The sequence below is a fragment of the Pongo pygmaeus genome, chromosome 6 (assembly GCF_028885625.2).
Source record: "Pongo pygmaeus isolate AG05252 chromosome 6, NHGRI_mPonPyg2-v2.0_pri, whole genome shotgun sequence".
Taxonomy (NCBI): domain Eukaryota; kingdom Metazoa; phylum Chordata; class Mammalia; order Primates; family Hominidae; genus Pongo; species Pongo pygmaeus.
Window position 1 is genome coordinate 153,936,884 of NC_072379.2, and position 18,164 is coordinate 153,955,047.

The 18,164-nt window shown below is 45.4% G+C and overlaps 1 protein-coding gene across 2 annotated transcripts in view; it reads left to right on the forward strand.

The window, feature by feature from the left end:
* Positions 1-18,164, forward strand: part of DPP6 (dipeptidyl peptidase like 6) — an 865,911-nt gene that overhangs the window by 737,096 nt on the left and 110,651 nt on the right. For both annotated transcript variants that reach the window (XM_054495448.1, XM_054495449.2), the window contains exon 10: positions 832-929. In XM_054495448.1, coding sequence (XP_054351423.1) covers positions 832-929 — 98 coding nt within the window. The remainder of the gene's footprint in view (positions 1-831; positions 930-18,164) is intronic.

Sequence of the window (18,164 nt, forward strand, 5' to 3'; positions counted from 1 at the left end):
GTTTCCCCAGTCTAGGAGTGATAACCTGGAATCCAGTAGGGTACCCTTGATTTTACAGTGAACTCTCTGAAGGTGCTCTGAAGCTGGGATTATGAAATCCCAGATTACTCAAGATTTGGGATTTCATATTTTAATAGAAAATCAACATTCTGGCTGACAGAATTCAGATGCTCCTTGCCCCATTCCCACCCACTCCTCAATCAGAGGCATGAATAGGCAAGCCTGCCTGACATGCCTTGTCGTGGACCTGATAGCCTCTGTAAACCTGAACATCTTCTGCAGGGTGGAAATGAGAACATCAGACAAGACTCTGAAGTCCCCCTGAAGAGGAAGCCCCACATCTCTCCCCAGACCCATACTTGTCCCCCAGAGAGTGGGGGCAGGGAAGCAGATTAGTGCCCCAGTTCCTTTTTGAAGGACTTAATCTCTCCCCACGCTGAGCATGGCCACCGCTCCTCAATGTCCATCATTTGCTCACTTCCAACTCTCCCATTCCTTGCATCCAATCCACCTTTTCTCCGCCAGTCCTCTTCTCATCTTCTCTTTCAAGCAAGGGGCTCAGTACTCACTTGACATTGCCAAACCGGGGAGTTGGGTGAATGGGAAGCGGATGGGATTCTAGAAGAGCAAGAATCAGCCCACTTAGCCCTTTGTCCTTTTGAAAACCCTACACATGAACCATTTGTTTTCCACATTAATTCTGCTCCTTAATATGGAGCTCCAGTGTCCTGGAGTCCCACCTGGGAATCTCCCAGGAAAGGCTTTGCAGAGCTGAAGTTCACTCTTGCGTGAGGCTGCTTGTTCATGTCTCTGCCCCTTTTTAATTCCCAGGCTGGAAGTGAGAACCCCACCATTTCCCTACATGTTATTGGCTTAAGTGGACCCACCCATGATCTGGAGATGATGCCGCCTGATGATCCACGGATGAGGTTTGCTTCCTTCTATCATGTTACAAAAAAAGAAAAAAACTAAGATGAGTGTTCAATGTACATGGTCTCTTCTGGATCAGATTTATCTTACAACGAATTTAAACATCCAAGAAAAAGGTACCTTTCCTAAAGATTTCCTCACGGCTTTATGATTCCGTTTTCTAGGAAAAGAATACCATTCACCACGTACTATTATTTTTTACCTTAGGTCAGGTGCAGGTTATCCTCCCGAGAGCTGGGCTCCTCTGGGAGGGGCATGACTGGGCCCCAGGCCTGCCTCAGGGGGACACCAGAGGAAATGATGCGGTCTTCCCGAGACAATCCATGGACTCTGACCTTCCGTAAATGGTGCTTGGTATTTAGAGCATTTTTTAGAGCATGGAGCAATTTGCCAGTAGCAAATCCTATTCTAATAAAGCCACATCTCCCAGTTGGTAAGGTCGCAACCCTGTGGAAGGTATTAACAATGTTATTGAGTTATTATTATTAGCATCTGATTGTGGTCGATTTTTTCTAAATCAAAACAACTGATTTAGGATCGAAGTGAAGTGGTCTGAATATCAGTTTAGGATTTTCCCCAAATTCAAGCAGCGTGGTGAACGATTATACTTCCAGAGTCCAGCTATACCATCATCAGCCTTGTCTCTGTTAAGAATATTGATGGGAGACTCAAAAAGAGGAGGGGATTTTAGGGGTGCCAGGACCCACTCATGTATAGATTCTGAAATTTCATGAATGGCACTATTTAAGCCAAGAATAACTCATTCTGAGGCTCAGCAAAGACCCAACCCATATTTTGCTATATCTCTAGCCTGGGCCTTTATTATTCCATTCAAAGCTCTATATTACTAGTAGCTTCTGGCTACTAGTAGCCGGGGATGAATGCTCCAGCACCTGGTGACTCTGGACCTCTCTGAATGATGTGCTGGTCTCCTGAAGTGGCTCCAATGCCACCTTTGCCCTACACCCTGAGCTCCTGCACAGAAGCCCGAGGCCTCTGCAGAATTCTACTGTGATTCCTTCCCCTCATCTTTCTTCAGTGAAACTTATAATATTGTAAGATCCCCAAGTGGATGGATGAAGCCCAGAAGTCCAGTGCTCTAGGAAGCGTGAGGCACTGCCTGTCCCTCTAAGCCCTGCATGGGTCTTCTCCCCAACATGGGAGGGCCTGAGTCTCTAGAGGTTTAATGAACCTAGCCCCAGCAGCTGGTCCCAGGGACGACTGGTCACTGGAGTGTCAGCCCAAGGTGTGCGCTGGTTCGGAGAGTTGAATTGATTTGGCTGGTGATATTTTTGCTGAGATTTAAAAAAAAAAGTTCAGATGATTGCTTTGGCTTTTCTCCTGAAGTTCCATATATTTTATTGTTTTCCTTTCAGCCCCCATCCCTGCCAAGCCTCCTGGGGCCTGGTCCAGCAAACTCACTGAATTAATATGGAAAGTCACCTGGAAAATTTCAGCCATCTGTTTGAGTTAATTGAAAATCTCGTTTAGTCAATTTGGCGATGCTGTTTCCACAGGCTTGATTAGCTTCAAGGACAATGAAAAATTAGCGTCAGCCAGGACTTGAAGCCTGGTTGCTGGGCTTCAGGTTTTCTGGTTGCTCTCATTTCCTAAGCTCAATGCAATAATGCATTTTATATGCAAGGTAAATTTGTAGCATGTAAATGTCACACTTTCTCAAACTGCTTCTCTATCACACATCTTTGAGAGTTTTGAAAAGTCAGCACAGATATATCAGAAATCCCAGACTCAATGCAGAGCAGATGTTTAGTATTTGCTGGCCATTTGCCTGAGCGCTGGGAATTTGGTGGTGAATGAACTGTAGAGTTCACGGTGTGGAGGGGAACCTGGATCCTGAAGAAGTCATTACCAGCAAGTAAATCCCTGCAGGTGTGACAAGGGCTGTGGAGACGTGTGGAAGAGGAGGCCACCTGGTCTGGAGGGTGGCAGTGTCACGGCTGAGGTCAGAGTTTCTGCACGTCCATGCTAGTGACATTTGGGGCTTAGCAATTCTGTGCTGTAGGAGGCAGTCCTGTGTGCCACAGAGCATTAGGCAGCATCCCTGGCCTTACACATTAGATGCTGTAATATCTGCCTTTTCCCCCTCCAGTTGTGACCGTCACAAATGTCTCCAGCCATTGCCCAGTGTCCCCAGATTGAGGACTACTGGTTTCAAGTGAAGGTTCTCTCGCCAACTGCCTGGGTTCAAGTTCTGGTTCTGTGGACGCTGTCAAGTTACTCAGCCTCCCTGCTTCAGTTTCCTCATCTGTAACATGGAGATAATTTTAATAATAAACATGTTTACTCTCCTGGACGGTTGTGAAAGTTAGATGAGATAAGGCACGGATCATAGGGCTGGCTCCTCCAATCATTCCATCTTGTGGCTATAAGTACCCCTTGTATATGGACAACTCTCACCTGTGTACCTCAGCCTGGCCTGGGTCAGGACTCTAGGTTCAAAAAGCCAACCACCCAACCAGCATCTCTACTGGGCGTGGTCACCATATAATTTTTAAATGGTCAAATTGTGATTCTCAGACAAAATCAATCAGTATGTGTCCAAGACTTTATTTAACTCATTAATTAATAAGGGAGCCAGTGAGCTCTTAAAAAGAGGCCATAGAACCGTCGAGAAGCTAGTTGTATAGGGGCAATTGAACAAGGACGTGCTAGGGTGAGTCTGCCGGGTTACTCAGCCATCCGGGAGAGACGCCTACCCCAGCGGGGTTGAGACCGCCCCTGCAACTGGAAATCAAGCCCAGCATCTCCCTGGAGGAGGGCCCAGTGATCCCACCTGCCTCTTTACCACCTTCAGATCCATTTGCTGACACTGTCTACACAGCACCTCAGGCTGAACCCAGTCAAAGCCAAGCTCCCACTCTCCTTGTCTACACTTGCTCCCTGCAGTCTCCGCATCATGGTCCAGGGCAACTCCACCTTCCATGGTCCCAGGCCCTCCTTTATGTCCCTCTGTGCTGGGGACCCTCCATGGCAGGTGCCTGGCATCAGCCTTCAACCCCCCGCTGCTCCCCACTCCTCCCTGGCCTGGCCCACCAGCACTGCCCCCTCCTGCCCCACCCACTGCTGACCCCACACAGCAGCCAGAGTAACCCTTTAAATGACATCAGGCCACATACCCGCTGCTCCCAGACATCTAGTGGCTTCTATTTCTCTCCAAGTAAAGGCCAGACTTCCTACAGTGGCCTCAGAAGCCCCCATGATAGATAGATAGATAGATAGATAGATAGATAGATAGATAGATAGACAGATAAATTGATAGACAGATAGATAGGCCATGCACCTTTTCTATCCCCCCTCACATCGGCTGGGTCACTCCCATACGAGGATCTGCACAGAGGCTCCCCCCCACTTAGGTCCTGATCAAATATATGGTTCCCACAGTGACTTCCCTGATAACCACATTTCACATGGCAGCCCCACCCCACTTCCATTTTCTTCCTTCAATTCATCCCAGTGGAATTTTTAGATACTTTTTAAATTGTTTCATTTTCATTTTCCCACCTGCCACCTAGAACAGGAAGTTGTTGAGGCAGGGACGTTAGTTCCTGTGGGGCGGGCCCTGGCTCCAGTTCTGCAGCAGGGCTCTGGAACCTTGGCTGGATGGATGTATTGACTTCAAAATTAGCCGGTAAAATCTTATTTGCATGGGATTCTTGAAGCTTGAGACATCTTCAGTTGTGCTGGTACCTTTCAAAGAACCAAAACTTACTCGCTATTTAGCCATGGATGACATCTTGTCCTCTCAAGCACAAGATGCTAAAGGAACTAACTGAAACTAAGACACCTCGTCTGTGGAGGGACACAAAAGGAATGAACCCTAAGCCATGCCCCTGAGCACCTAGGAAGGGAGAGATGCAGAGGTTTCTGGAAGCCTGCGGTTTATTTCAGCAGGCTAGCTCACGAACCAAGAGGAAGGGGGAAAGCATTTCATGTATCTGCTATCTAACCTTTATGCCACTCATTTTCCATTTTTTTTCTTGTTTGTTTGCTTGTTAACTAGATTGACTTCTCCAATGGTTCTCAGATGCAGGGAGAGTTAAGTCTGCACTTTCAAATCTTTGCATTGGCAAGCACTTACTCATCATCCATGTGGCATGTGCTGTGTGAGGCCCTTGGGTGATTAAGACGTGTGGCCTCTCCTAACGAGAGCTCACATTCCAAGAGGCCTGGACAGCTTGTAGCCAGGGGCTACGAGGAAGTGTGGCAGGAGCCGCACCTAGGAGCAGAGGCGCCCCTTATGGGGTGAGTGGGAAGTGTTCAGGATGGTTTTGCAGATGTCAGAAGGATCCCAGGGCAAAATTGGAGGCCCTCTTGGGAAACAGTTCTGTTAAAGAGAACTAAGAGCGGTGGGCCCAGAGTAGAGCTCAGCCTTCCTCGGGCTAATGCAGGGACCCAGGCCTTGGTAAGCTGAACATGACCAGGAAAGAATAAACGCTGTCTATCCTGTGGGTGGAAAAAAATAAATGCAAATCGCTGTGCTGTGGTTTCTATGCTTTCACACAGAAACCCAGCTGCACTGATAAAACAAATGCGCTTGTATTTTGCCGGTTTCCTCCAGCCTTTCCCGAGCAGTTGAGCTGCGTGTTGAATTAAGATTCGGCAGATAGCCAGCACTATCATTCTGAAGACATGTTGCCCTGTGCTGATATGTGCTGTTATTTGCCTCCAAAGATCCTGTTTGGATGCAGCGCAGCTGCTCTTCTCCTGATTCCCTGGCAAGTAGAGGTGGTAAAGGGCTCCCAGAACCCAAGACACAAAACCAACCATGTCCCTGATGCACCTGTGCCCAGGTGTGGGGGCTCAGTCCTCCACCACCCACTTCCACGGCTGACAAAAGGCTCAGAGGCCTGTCACTTTCATTTTCTTTTACTTCCATTTATTTGTTTTGATCCCAAGCACCAACAATTTAGATGCTGTGCAGCTCCTGGCACAGAAGCATGGTTGGTCCATGCAGGCCTCTTTCATTTTATTGATTTGCTCTTTTTCAACTTTAGTCCCTACTCCCATGCCGTCGCCACCTCATAGGCACCTATGTCGAATGCTTAGAGGACCCTTGTTCCTCTGTGTTTTTGTAAAGCCTGTATTGTTGCTTGGGTATGTGCACGCTTACTTTACATAAATGGCATTGTGATAGAGAGCCAGATAAGCTATAGGATAGAAACAGATAGAGCTCCAGACATAGATGTCTGTTTCCTCTTGTTTTCCTGTGAGCACCATGTGAAGACCTAGCACACCCATGTGTATTTGACTAGCCCACGGCTTCTAACTGCACACAGTGACACCAGATGCCCCCAGCTCCTGGGCAGCTTACACCCTCATGGCCTCCTCTGCCTCCAGGCTTCTCCCCAACATGCACCGCCCATGACACCTCCATGCTGACCCTGATGCAAAACTCAGCCGTCTCTCTTTCCAATTGATACAAGACATGGTATGTGCATGAGTTTTGGGAAAGCTGAGGGTCATCACAGCCATGAAAACAACACAGAATAATAGAGTTCTCATACCTAATGGCTTGAGCATCCCCCAAAAAAACCACCACCATCATCACTACCACCTCTTCCCCAACCTTCACCACCTATACAACCTCCACCACCACCACCACAACTACCCCCACCATCACCTCCATCACCTCCACAACCTCTACCACCACCACCCCCACCATCACCTCCACCACCATCACCACTATCACCACCAACCCATCATCACCTCCACCACCACCACCACCACCTCTATCACCTCCACAACCTCTACAACTTCCAACCTTCACAACCTATACAACCTCCACCACACCACCTCCACAACCTTTACAACTTCCAACACTACAACCTTCACCACCAGCTCCATCACCATCACCACCACCACCTCTATCACCTCCACAACCTCTACAACTTCCACCACCAGCTCTACCATCACCTCCACAACCACCACCATCACCACCACTCATACCATCACCTCCACTACCACCATCACCTCCATCACCTCCACAACCTCTACCACCACCACCACCACCACCATCACCTCCACCATCATCACCACTATCACCACCAACCCATCATCACCACCTCCACCACCACCACCATCATCCCCACCATCACCTCCATCACCACCTCCATTACCTCCACAACTTCTACCACCACCATCCCCACCACCACCAGCACCACTATCCTCACTATCACCACCACCCCCACCATCACCTCCACCACCACCTCCACTACCTTCACAACTTCTACCAACACCACCACCCCCACCACCACCACCACCACTATCACCACTATCACCACCACCCCCACCATCACCTCCACCACCACCTCCATTACCTCCGCAACTTCTACCACCACCACCACCACCACTATCACTACTATCACCACCACCCCCACCATCACCTCCACCACCACCTCCATTACCTCCGCAACTTCTACCACCACCACTACCCCCACCACCACCACCACTATCACCACTATCACCACCACCCCCACCATCACCTCCACTACCTCTACCACATCCATCACCTCCACAACTGCTACCACCACCAGGTCCACTGTCACCTCCACCACCTCCATCATCTCCACAGCCTCTACCACCACCAGCTCCAACATCACCTCCACCACCACCACCATCATCACTTCTACTTCCACCACCACCACTGTCACCCCTCACTTGGTCCCTGTTGCTCTCCATTCTGAGGTCTCCTCTGCCTCCTTCCCTATCATAAACAAGCTCTCCTGCCTCACATTTACAATGTCAATAACCTGTCACATTTACAATGACCTGACTTGCCTGTGGTTGCACTTTTAATTAGTAGTAGAACCAGGACTTGAACACGAGTCTCCCATCACCACAGCCATTGCTCAGCATTGTTTAAGAGCTGTCACGCCTACTGTATTTCCCTTTGTGCTTGAACTTTCAGGTGGCACAAAGCTCATTTGGAGGGTTTGCTGGCAAAACCTCTGTTCTTCCTGCTTTCCTCCCTCAGGCTGTGGTCCATCTGGATGTTGGGGTTGTTCAGACATCTTCAGGTGATTCCTAAGTGTGGCCAAGGCAGAGAAGCCCTTCTCAGCAACAGCATTTTACAAATTATAGATATGCCCAACCCGCCATCCCACCCCATCCCTGAGTCTGCCATCTTACCTAAACATAGTCCTAACCTCTCTTTTGTCTGGGAAGATATATTGTTTTATCTGAATTTGTCTTCCAGTTTTTTTGGAAGTGGTCTGGGTATAAATTACAATTGCATAAATGTGCTCTGTTCCCCTCACCTGTAGTCCTATCTCTGTTTTCACCTTGTGTGTTAAATAAATCATCTGGGTACCTAAATACTCAAATGGATTCATCTTAGGGGGCACCAGTTCAAGGAGATTGGCTCCGGCAGACAGCTTTGTTTACAGCCTTGTGTTTACAGCATCAGACCAGGGCAGGGTCTTTGTTATTCATTAGGGTGAGAAGCCATTCCGAGTGACTAGGGTGATGGAGAAGCTCCAGACTAGAGAAATGCCGGATCTTTACTGATGCGCAGAAAAGGAAATTCACAAAGTTCCTGTTGATCATGGGATCATTAATAAAAATGTTCAGTGCTGTAGGAGGCTGGAAATCTGAGTCACAGCTGTCAGAATAATCAGTTTCTGGTGAAGAAAGTACATTTTACATTGTCATGGCCTGTGTTTGAAAGGGCAGCCGGATTGTTCTGAAGACGCTGTAAATGCAGGGAATGATTGGCTGTTTGGCAGGCTTACAATGAGCAGGAGTCATCAGAAAAATAAAATGGGATTCTGCGTCACCATCCTCATCAATAAAACACCTCTGTTAGCCATATCTTCCAGCTAGCAAAACAGTCTTGACATCTGAAATTGTCAGTAAAACACTGAAACACTGGACAAGGTTTGCCAAGGCAGAGTCACTGGGCTGGTGAGCCAATGCTGGTAAACTCCAAGTGTGTAAGTGACATCTGCAGTTTCTTCCCATGGACCACAGGTAGCAAATTCAGTACATGGATTTCATGGCGTCTGCAGGAAAATGAGACTTGGCAAAATTTACCTAGCATCATGTTTTTAAATGTGTTAACATGAATTGAGGCATGAGCAAATATTGGGGAGACAGGTTGAGTCCATGGGTGGGTAGGTGGGTGATGAATAGATGGATGGGTGATGGTTGGGTGGGTGGAGGGATGGATTATGAATAGATAAATGCATGATGGATGGGTAGGGGGATAGATAGATGAATAGGTGGATAGATGGATGATGAATGGATGGGTGGATGAATAGATGGATGGATGATGGATGGGTAGATGGATGGATGATGGATAGTTGGATGAATTAATGGATAGAGGGATGATGGATGGATGGGTGGATAGATGAATGGATGGAAAAATGGTTGATGGATATATGGATGGGTGAGAGGAATGAACAGTAGCTGGATGGATGGATGGACAGACAGACTGATGGACCAATAGATAGATGGGTGCTGAGTGTGTGAAAATGAATGGCTAGGAAAAGGACAACATGGCTTTACCCCCACCACTCCTATTCACTGGATCTCTTCATGTTCACAGCATTAAATTGTTGAAAAAGTATGCCGCAGTCCCTAAGGCACATTCTCTATGACCCCCTCTCACTTTGTTCTCCCTCATCCTGACAGCCGGCCCTGCATTATAGCCAGCCCTTGAAATGGAAGGGAAAGGCAACATGGTCTATTCCTACATGGAAAGTGAAATTATGGAAACAGACATCAAATAGTAATTTGTCTTAAGTCGTCACTTTTGTTTTGTAGAGTGCACTCTGCCTGCAGATGTTTTTATGCAACTGCATGGCTGCCCGAGAGCATACTCAAATGTGGAACTGTACACTTTAGTAGAGCAGCACTTGGTATTTAGGGTCGTTTCAGTTTGCTCAGCGGTGCCCTCTATTAAAGCACATCATCTTTTAAAATGTGGTCTCTCATAACATTTTTGTGCCCCTGCTCAATCCATGGGATAAACATTGCTAAAAAATACCAGAGTTAACTGTGGGACCTTTATTTCATGAGATAAACCAGCTTTGTTCCCCTCACCCTTTACTGCCACACAACTGTCAGAACATTTGCCAGGATTTGGAACACAAAGAAATATCACAGCACATTAATCCCTGTGATGGAGACAATGCTCTATTAATATTTTATGGCAAACAAATGGACTAATAAAAAATTCATATGCTTCTCACCAGGAAGAGTCACTATATTCTGATTTGAAGGCACCTTTGGCCGGGGACTCATGGAATGTAATAACGTTTCCTCAGCCAGGCTGTGCCACTGCACATGCTCCCCTACGTAATCCATGGCAGTCCCCACCCTGTGCTGAAGTTAGTGGTTTGCCCATCTCTGCACTGTCTGCACCTAGAACCGTGTCTCCCACATGCCAAGCCCTGAGTAGATGCGCTCGGATGCCTCAGTGCATTGGTAGGCAGATACAGTGCTTTAGAATAAAGAGAAATTTGGTAGCATTTCTTCCAGGAATCTTTGCTTCCTGTTAATATTTTGGTATCATGCTCTTTTTAAAATGGAATTTTGATGATTATTAAAATATGACCATCTATTTTCTGTGATTATCAAAATGCTTCAGTATCTCTCTTCATCTTGACAGAAGATTATTGTGTCTTTCAGCACCCAGCTCCAGCCTTATGTTAAAAAATGATTCCACTTCAAATCCTATTTACTCCTCTCCTTTAACTGCTACCAAATTTCTCTTTATTCTAAAGTACTTTACCTGCCTACTAATATATTTACCCATTCAAAGAACATTTAGTAAGGGCAGATTTGGAAATGGAGATCTATAGTTAAATAGCGCTTGGAGTTATTCTCATGTGGTCGCCCGCTGCCAGACAGAGGATCGTTCGTTTCCAATCAGTAGTTCTCCACTCGAGCGTGCATTGGAATCACCTAGGGCCTTGTTAAGCCAGGAACTGCTTGTCCCCACCACCAGAGTTTCAGATTCAGAGGGTCTAGGGTGAGGCCTGGGAGTTTGCATTTCTTTTTCTTTTTCTTTTTTATTATTATTATTTTTTGAGACAGAGTCTCGCTCTGTCATCCAGGTTGGAGAGCAGTGGCATGATCTCGGCTCGCTGCAACCTCTGCCTCCCGGGTTCAAGCAATTCTCCTGCCTCAGCCTCCCGAGTAGCTGGGATTACAGGCAACTGCCACCACGCCTGGCTAATTTTTGTGTTTTTAGTAGAGATGTGGTTTCACCATGCTGGCCAGGCTGGTCTGGAACTCCTGACCTCAGGTGATCCACCCGCCTCAGCCTCCCAAAGTGCTAGGACATGCAGTTCCTAACACCTTCCCAGGTGCTGCTGGTACAGGAACCACACTGTCAGAACCTGACTTGCCTCATTAGAGATGGGAGTAGAGGCTGTTTCTACCACCTGCTTTCTCCCCTAGTGGCATGGACTTTGCCTGACTTTGCCACAAAGACCTCATGTCCTCATGGCTGTCCTGCTGTCTCTGGGTGGCCTGACCTCCCTGGGCGAGGGTGACAACACTGCCTGTGATTGCTGCAAAATCAGGACAGCTCACACAGGACAGGGGCAGGGTCTTCTCTCATCTCTGCCCATGCTTCCTTCTAGGCGGCAGTGCCTTCTGAGTACAGTCATGGTGGTGCCGATGATGTCCGTGTATGACACGGGATGTGTCACCCATGCAGACACCAACAGGTTTACAGGGAGCAGCGCAGGTCAGTGGCGTGTGGCATTATTGCGGCTCCCTGAGCAGCAGGCAGCCATTCCTGCAGCACAGGATTCTGCTCTCCTTCCACTTCCCTTTGTGAGGCATGGACACCTCCCAGCAGTCGGACCTGTTCTCATGACTGCCTTCTGTTGACGTTGAGTGTTCTGGCATTATAACGTTCCTGTAGAGTCTCCCTCTGATCGATGCTTCCCTTTGTCCCCTCAAGAGACAATCTTACTCGGAGCATGGGAATTCGACAGGCATCTGCAAGTCCCACGCCTTGGGACAGAACATACATGAGTAGAAGCACTTCGTTCTCCTTGCTCTTTGTTTGTCTCAAGGAGCTCCCCGCCTGGCCAACCCAGGACTGTGAGGAAGAATGGTAAGGCCTGGACCTTGTGAAGGAGGAGGCAGGAACCAGAAGGGCTGGAAAAGGGCACAGGACAGGTTGAAAAACATGGCTTTCTTGGAGGCTATCGGATCGGAGACAGCTCTTCTCTGCCCTATTTTCATCATTTTCTATAGGGGCAAAGACACCTGGGGAACTGCACAAGGAAAGGGGAGTTTTCGGCTCCAGCTTGAGCCACTGGGACTTTCCTGCTTGGAGAAGGTTGCTGCAAGGGGTCCTGTGTGTTTCATTGCCTGTGAGCCTCATGCCCAACATGGAAACTCCTGCATGGCGTGAACAGTGCACATCCAAGCTTTGACAGCAGCCTCTGGGGAGGGAATTGAGCTACAACTTGCACTGTGAACGTACCATTCTCCTGGGACAAGAGGCCCTCATAAGGAGAGAGACCTAGGACAAGAGTGAGGCAGACCTCAGCCCCAGCTGGGCGGACACTTGCCTGAGGAAAACCTTACCAAGCCCCCACCCTTCTATAAAATTCAGAAGTCACAGAAGCTTCTCCAAGCAAAGCCCGCAGAGAGCTCGGCACACCAGAGCCTTTAACACTCAAGCACAGTTTTCTGAGAAAGAAACACTTCACTGTTAAATCAAAGCAACGTACTTGTTCCTTCTTTTTTTTTCTAAAAGGACAAGAAAAAAAAATGTACACTCAGTGAGCTGATGTAGATTCTAGTTACAGGGCAGTCTGGTTTTCGCTTGGTGAGAAAACCAGCTCAAGTATTGGTCACTGTTGAGAATATACGTGAGACCCTTACCTGTCCCGAGTTTGTGGGGTCAGCCACCACCATGCCCATCACAGTCAGGCAGGGGTGACTCTGGAGAGCTCCATCCAGGCTCCCTGAACAAAAAGAGCAAACTCTCAGGTCTGCAGCAGATTCTGTGTGTCCTATCACCAGCTCCCTACCTCAGTCCACACACCCATCTAATCTGATCTTGCCACCTTCATGAAGACTTAATCATTTCCATCCCCTTATCAGATGAATGGGTGGGCATTATTAATTAAATATCCTGCTGCTTCTGTGCCCTTTCCTGCCTTCTTTTCTTTGAATTAAACTTATTTCTTGAGGAGCTTGAAAAAAAAAATCTCATTCTTATGAACTTGGTCTGGCTGGAAGCATCTAAAGCAGCCGTGATCAGGTGTGTGGGGAAGGACATCTCCGCCCGTGTACCAGTGAGAGCTAGCCAATAGGTTCAGCCTCATTCAGAGGCACTGAAATATTTCTCCATGACACCGTGAGTTTATTTATTGTTGTTGTTGTTAAGTTTTATTTAGTTTTAACTTTGCTTTTCTTTTTTAACAAAGTATTGCATATTAGTGCTTAAAAATAAAGTAATATGGAAGAGTCTATATTGAAAAACAACAGTCTCTTCCCTCTCCTTCTAACCCATCCCACCCCCAGATGGAGATGACTTTTCACTCTTTTTACACTTTCTCCTGATATATACCATCCTATATGGTAAATCACTAAGCAAAATGCACATTTCACTGTTTTTAAATGAATATTTTTCTTATTTATTGTCTTTTTATGATACACAAGAATTCAGAACACTTACCTTCCTACCTATTCTATCTACCTCCTCCATTTATATGTGGATTTTATTCTCTATGTCAGTTACCTTTTTACATTTAAATACTATTACAAGTTTGTTCATGTTACATTAACTACAGAGAGGAGCTCTTAACTTCCCAATTTGTAAACTGAGATTAGTCCCCTGCCCTTTCCTACAAGTCCCTTTCCTGTCCCTATCACACAGCAACTTCTGCATCTTTGTTTTCACTTTTGCATCATTGAGGTTGATGGCATTTACACTGTCCTGTAATTGTAACTAAACCTTCCTTACTTTTCCATAGGTTGATTCTAAAAGATTAAAATCAATAAATAGCATTTACTTTGTCATAACTAAGGGATTATCTTTCATGATAGAGCTAAGGAGTGCCCTGTGATTGCAATTCATTTTGTTTCACTTTTTGTGTTCCTGGAGTTTTAAATTGCTTTTGTTTTTTACCTGAAATATTTAATTTTATTACATCCTCTCTCTCCTTTTTTCAAATCCTCACGGTTATTCTGTTGCATTGCCCTTTTCCCCAAATCTGTCTCTCTGAGTGCCCTCCATAGCCCTGGTATTGTCTGGACTACTTTTTCCAACATCTACACTAAGGCCATCCTGGGACCTCCCCACATTGCTCCCTCATGTTGGGGCAACTGTTTCCTAGATCTCATAGATCATGTGATTTACTCCCTCTTTTGTCTGGAGTGCATTCTCTGGATGATCTACTAAGAAAGGAGTGCAGGAAGTAAATTTTCTGAATTCTTGAATAGCTAAAAATGTCTCTTTTTGCACACATTTAAAATTTTAGCTATATGTAGAATTGTAGTGTTTTTATTAACTCTTTATTCCTCAAAGCTAGAGGGTATAGCTCCATTGCTTCCAGCATTTTGAGATGCTAAAGATAAACCTCATGTTGGTCTGTGATGTGGTTTGGCTATGTCCCCATCCAAATCTCATCTTGAATTGTAGTTTCCATAATCCCCAAGTGTCGTGGGAGGGACCTTGTGGGAGGTAATTGAATCATGGGGGCAGTTACTCCCATGCTGTTCTCTTGATAGTGAATGAGTTCTCATGTGATCTGATGGTTTTGTAAGGGGCTTTTTCCCCTTTGCTAGGCACTTCTCCCTGCCACCATATGAAGAAGGATGGGTTTGCTTTCCCTTCCACCATGACTGTAAGTTTCCTGAGGCCTCTCCAGCCCTGCAGGACTGTGAGTCAATTAAACTTCTTTCCTTTATAAATTACCCAGTCTCAGGCAGTTCTTTATAACAGCGTGAGAATAGACTTCTGATACTTGTTCCTCTGCAAATCACCTTTTTTTCTTTCCAAAAGCTTTTTGAATTTTGAAATAATATATCTATGTATGTGTTTTCTTTTCATTTATCACCATTTCATCCATATACTTTCAATTGTTCCTTCTGTTTGGACTGCATTTCTGAGTCTCATACGATGCTTTACCTGGAGCTCTGAGTCCCCATGATTCTCTCTGAGGTTTCAGCTCTGCAAGTGTCCAGGTTGCTGTACCCTCCAGCCTGACTCACCCCCATGACCCTTCTATCTACTTTCTGTCTTCCAGAAACATGAAATCTCTCAGCCCTCCCCTGTTGTCTTTATTATTGTACATATATTTTATTTCTTTATTATCATTGCAATTAGGTTTCTGGAGGGAAAACAAACTAATGTGATAAATCTACTAACTTAAATTAGAGACTTCCAGTGTTTTCTTAATAACCATTTTCTTGTTTAAAAAGTAACCTATGCAGTATGGAAAATAATAATCCCTTGTCATTGCACATCACACTACCCGTAGGTAACTACTGTGAGAAATTTGATAAATTATCCTTTGAGATTTCTTTTCTGGAAATGTATATTTGTTCTTCATTTATTTGGGTATTTTTTAAAAAAATGATTAAGCCATTTTTCCCAGCACCATCGATTGTGGAAGTCTTCCTTTCCCTACTGATTTGGAATGACATCTTTATTAAGTATAAAATTATCATACACACCATTGTGCATTAAAGGTGCCCATCCACTACTGATGGTTGCATCAGTCAGATGTCAGGTAGTTCCAGAAATATGCTTATTATTAGCAACTTTAAAAAATAAATCCCCTTTCCCTATGCTTCCTTTTTAAAACCACCTATCTATTTCTTCTTATATGCGAACTTCAGAATTATTTTATTTGATGCTCTACTGAAAAGAAATTCATTGGTTCGCTATTAAAATTAAATTCATTTCTTTAACCAATATTAAGTATTTACCATGTGTGAAGCCCTATGTAAGGTGCTAAAAAATATAGAAATGAATAAGGTGGGTATGGTCTCTGCCATTATGAAGCTTAAATATAATAAATTCAGTTCTTTCCAAACTGATCACCATTTTGAAAACTTTACCATGTCTTTTCTTTTATTCCAGAAACATAAGTGTTTCTATTCCTTTTTCCTAAATAATATCCTTCCATTTCATCATGTGTAATGCTGCTACGTTTTGTTTTTAGCCTTCTTTTTGCAATTTACTAAATGCTTATGATCCTACAAACTATTTGCCTAGTATTTCTTTATATTATTTTCATCACTTAATTTGAATTTATCATCAAATTGATAGTAGTTTAGAACTAGCTATGGATGAACTGATTTTAGAGATTACTTTTTTTTACATGTTGAGTTTTTAATTTTGAGCCATTAATTTTGAGTTGCCTTGGTAAGTCAGTGTAGAATATATTCAAGTAAAAGATAAGGCCGGGCACAGTGGCTCACCCCTGTAATCCCAGCACTTTGGGAGGCTGAGGCTGGCGGATCAGTTGAAGTCAGGAGTTTGAGGCCAACCTGGCCAACAAGGTGAAACCCCGTCTCTACTAAAAATACAAAAATAAGCCGGGCGTGGTGGTGCACACCTGTAATCTCAGCTACTCGGGAGACTGAGGCAGGAGAATCGCTTGAACCCAGGAAGTGGAGGTTGCAGTGAGCTGAGATTGTGCCACTGCACTCTAGCCTGGGTGACAGAGTGAGACTCTGCCTCAAAAAAAAAAAAAAAAAAAAAAAAAAAGTAGAAGATACACTTTAATACAAAAATATATTGGTTGTTAAAAAAAACACATTGAAATATTAAACATTAAGTATTAGCAACAGACAGAAAGGAGGAGAAGCTTCAGATCAGCCTAAATTTTTATCCTTTGTCAAAACTTATTTCCTTATTACTAGATTATTGTGGAATTTCTGTTTTCCTATAACTCAAAGGTTCTAGCACAACATATTTAGATGTTTCATTATTTTCCCTGGAATGTGGGAAATCCTTTTTAGTCTTCACATTCGGGTCTTTTTTCCTACACAGAAGTCTCGTCCTCTTTGTCTTTGGTTATCGTGTCTCTAGCCACTCCGATTTCTCTGTCGAAGCGCTGCTCTTCCCAGCCGGTAGGAAGGCTCATCTTCTTCTTTACACCTCCGTGTCACCTTCCTCTGCCTTGTGGGAGAACCTCCCACATTTTCCTCAATTTTCCTGACCCAAATTTTTCTAATTTTAGTTTTAGTTTCCTTGCAGCCCCCTCATCTCACTTTTTGACCTCATCTTGGACTTTTAGAATTCTGTTCTCTTTGTTTTTAGTGTGACTTCCCTTTTCTTTATTCTGCACCATTTGACCCTCACAGTTCCCCACCTCAGGAAGGAGAACGCCTCCCACACCTGATACCTGGCCACAGACAAAGAGTGAGAGTCACCTTTGACTCTGTGTTCTGACTTTTTAGGTGCTACTGAGCTCTTCTCCGGTGTAAATCTGGAAGACAGTCTAATCCATATGCATCTGGCATGGATCGTCTGGGCTGAGTTGACATTTTTTTTTCTACCTTCTTAAGAATTTTTCTTTGACATTCTATGTAAATTAGTACACATGAAAAATTACAATCTTCCTTAACACCCATTTAGCAAACGTTTGACTTTCCAAATCTGTGGCTGGTGTGAGCCCAGCATTTCTGAGGGAAGAATAATAGAGTGGGGAAGAGAAAAACCTTTTCCTTCTGCATTCTCATGGCTGGGGCTGCCCTGTTCCCTACAGAGAAGAAACTGGGCAAGACCTTGTCTGGTTTCACCAGTGCCATCTGTGTTGCAGTTAGAGATTTTCAACATTCATTTCTAATGGCATTGTGACTTTTCATCATTTCTGTGTGTCTTTTTAGACATGATAACACGAAGTCAGTAAAGGTTGTCTTCCTCTGCCGGCCAGGCACCACCGCCTGCTGGAGACCTCTGTCTGGAAAGTCCACACTCGATGTGGTGTATGGTGTGCTGTTTGTGACACCCAGGCAGATATTCCCTGTAAAGAATCAGAACGTCTGACATGAGGCTCAGCCTTGGCCCTGAGACCAGCTGTGCAGTGAGGCTCAGCCTCGGCCCTGAGACCAGCCATGCAGTGAGGCTCAGCCTTGGTCCTGAGACCGGCCGTTCAGTGAGGCTCAGCCTTGGTCCTGACACCGGCCGTGCAGTGAGGCTCAGCCTTGGTCCTGACGCCAGCCGTCTGGTCAGATCTGTTCCACTTCTTCTCTGTGTAGCTGTCCGGGCTCACAGCTTTGAAATT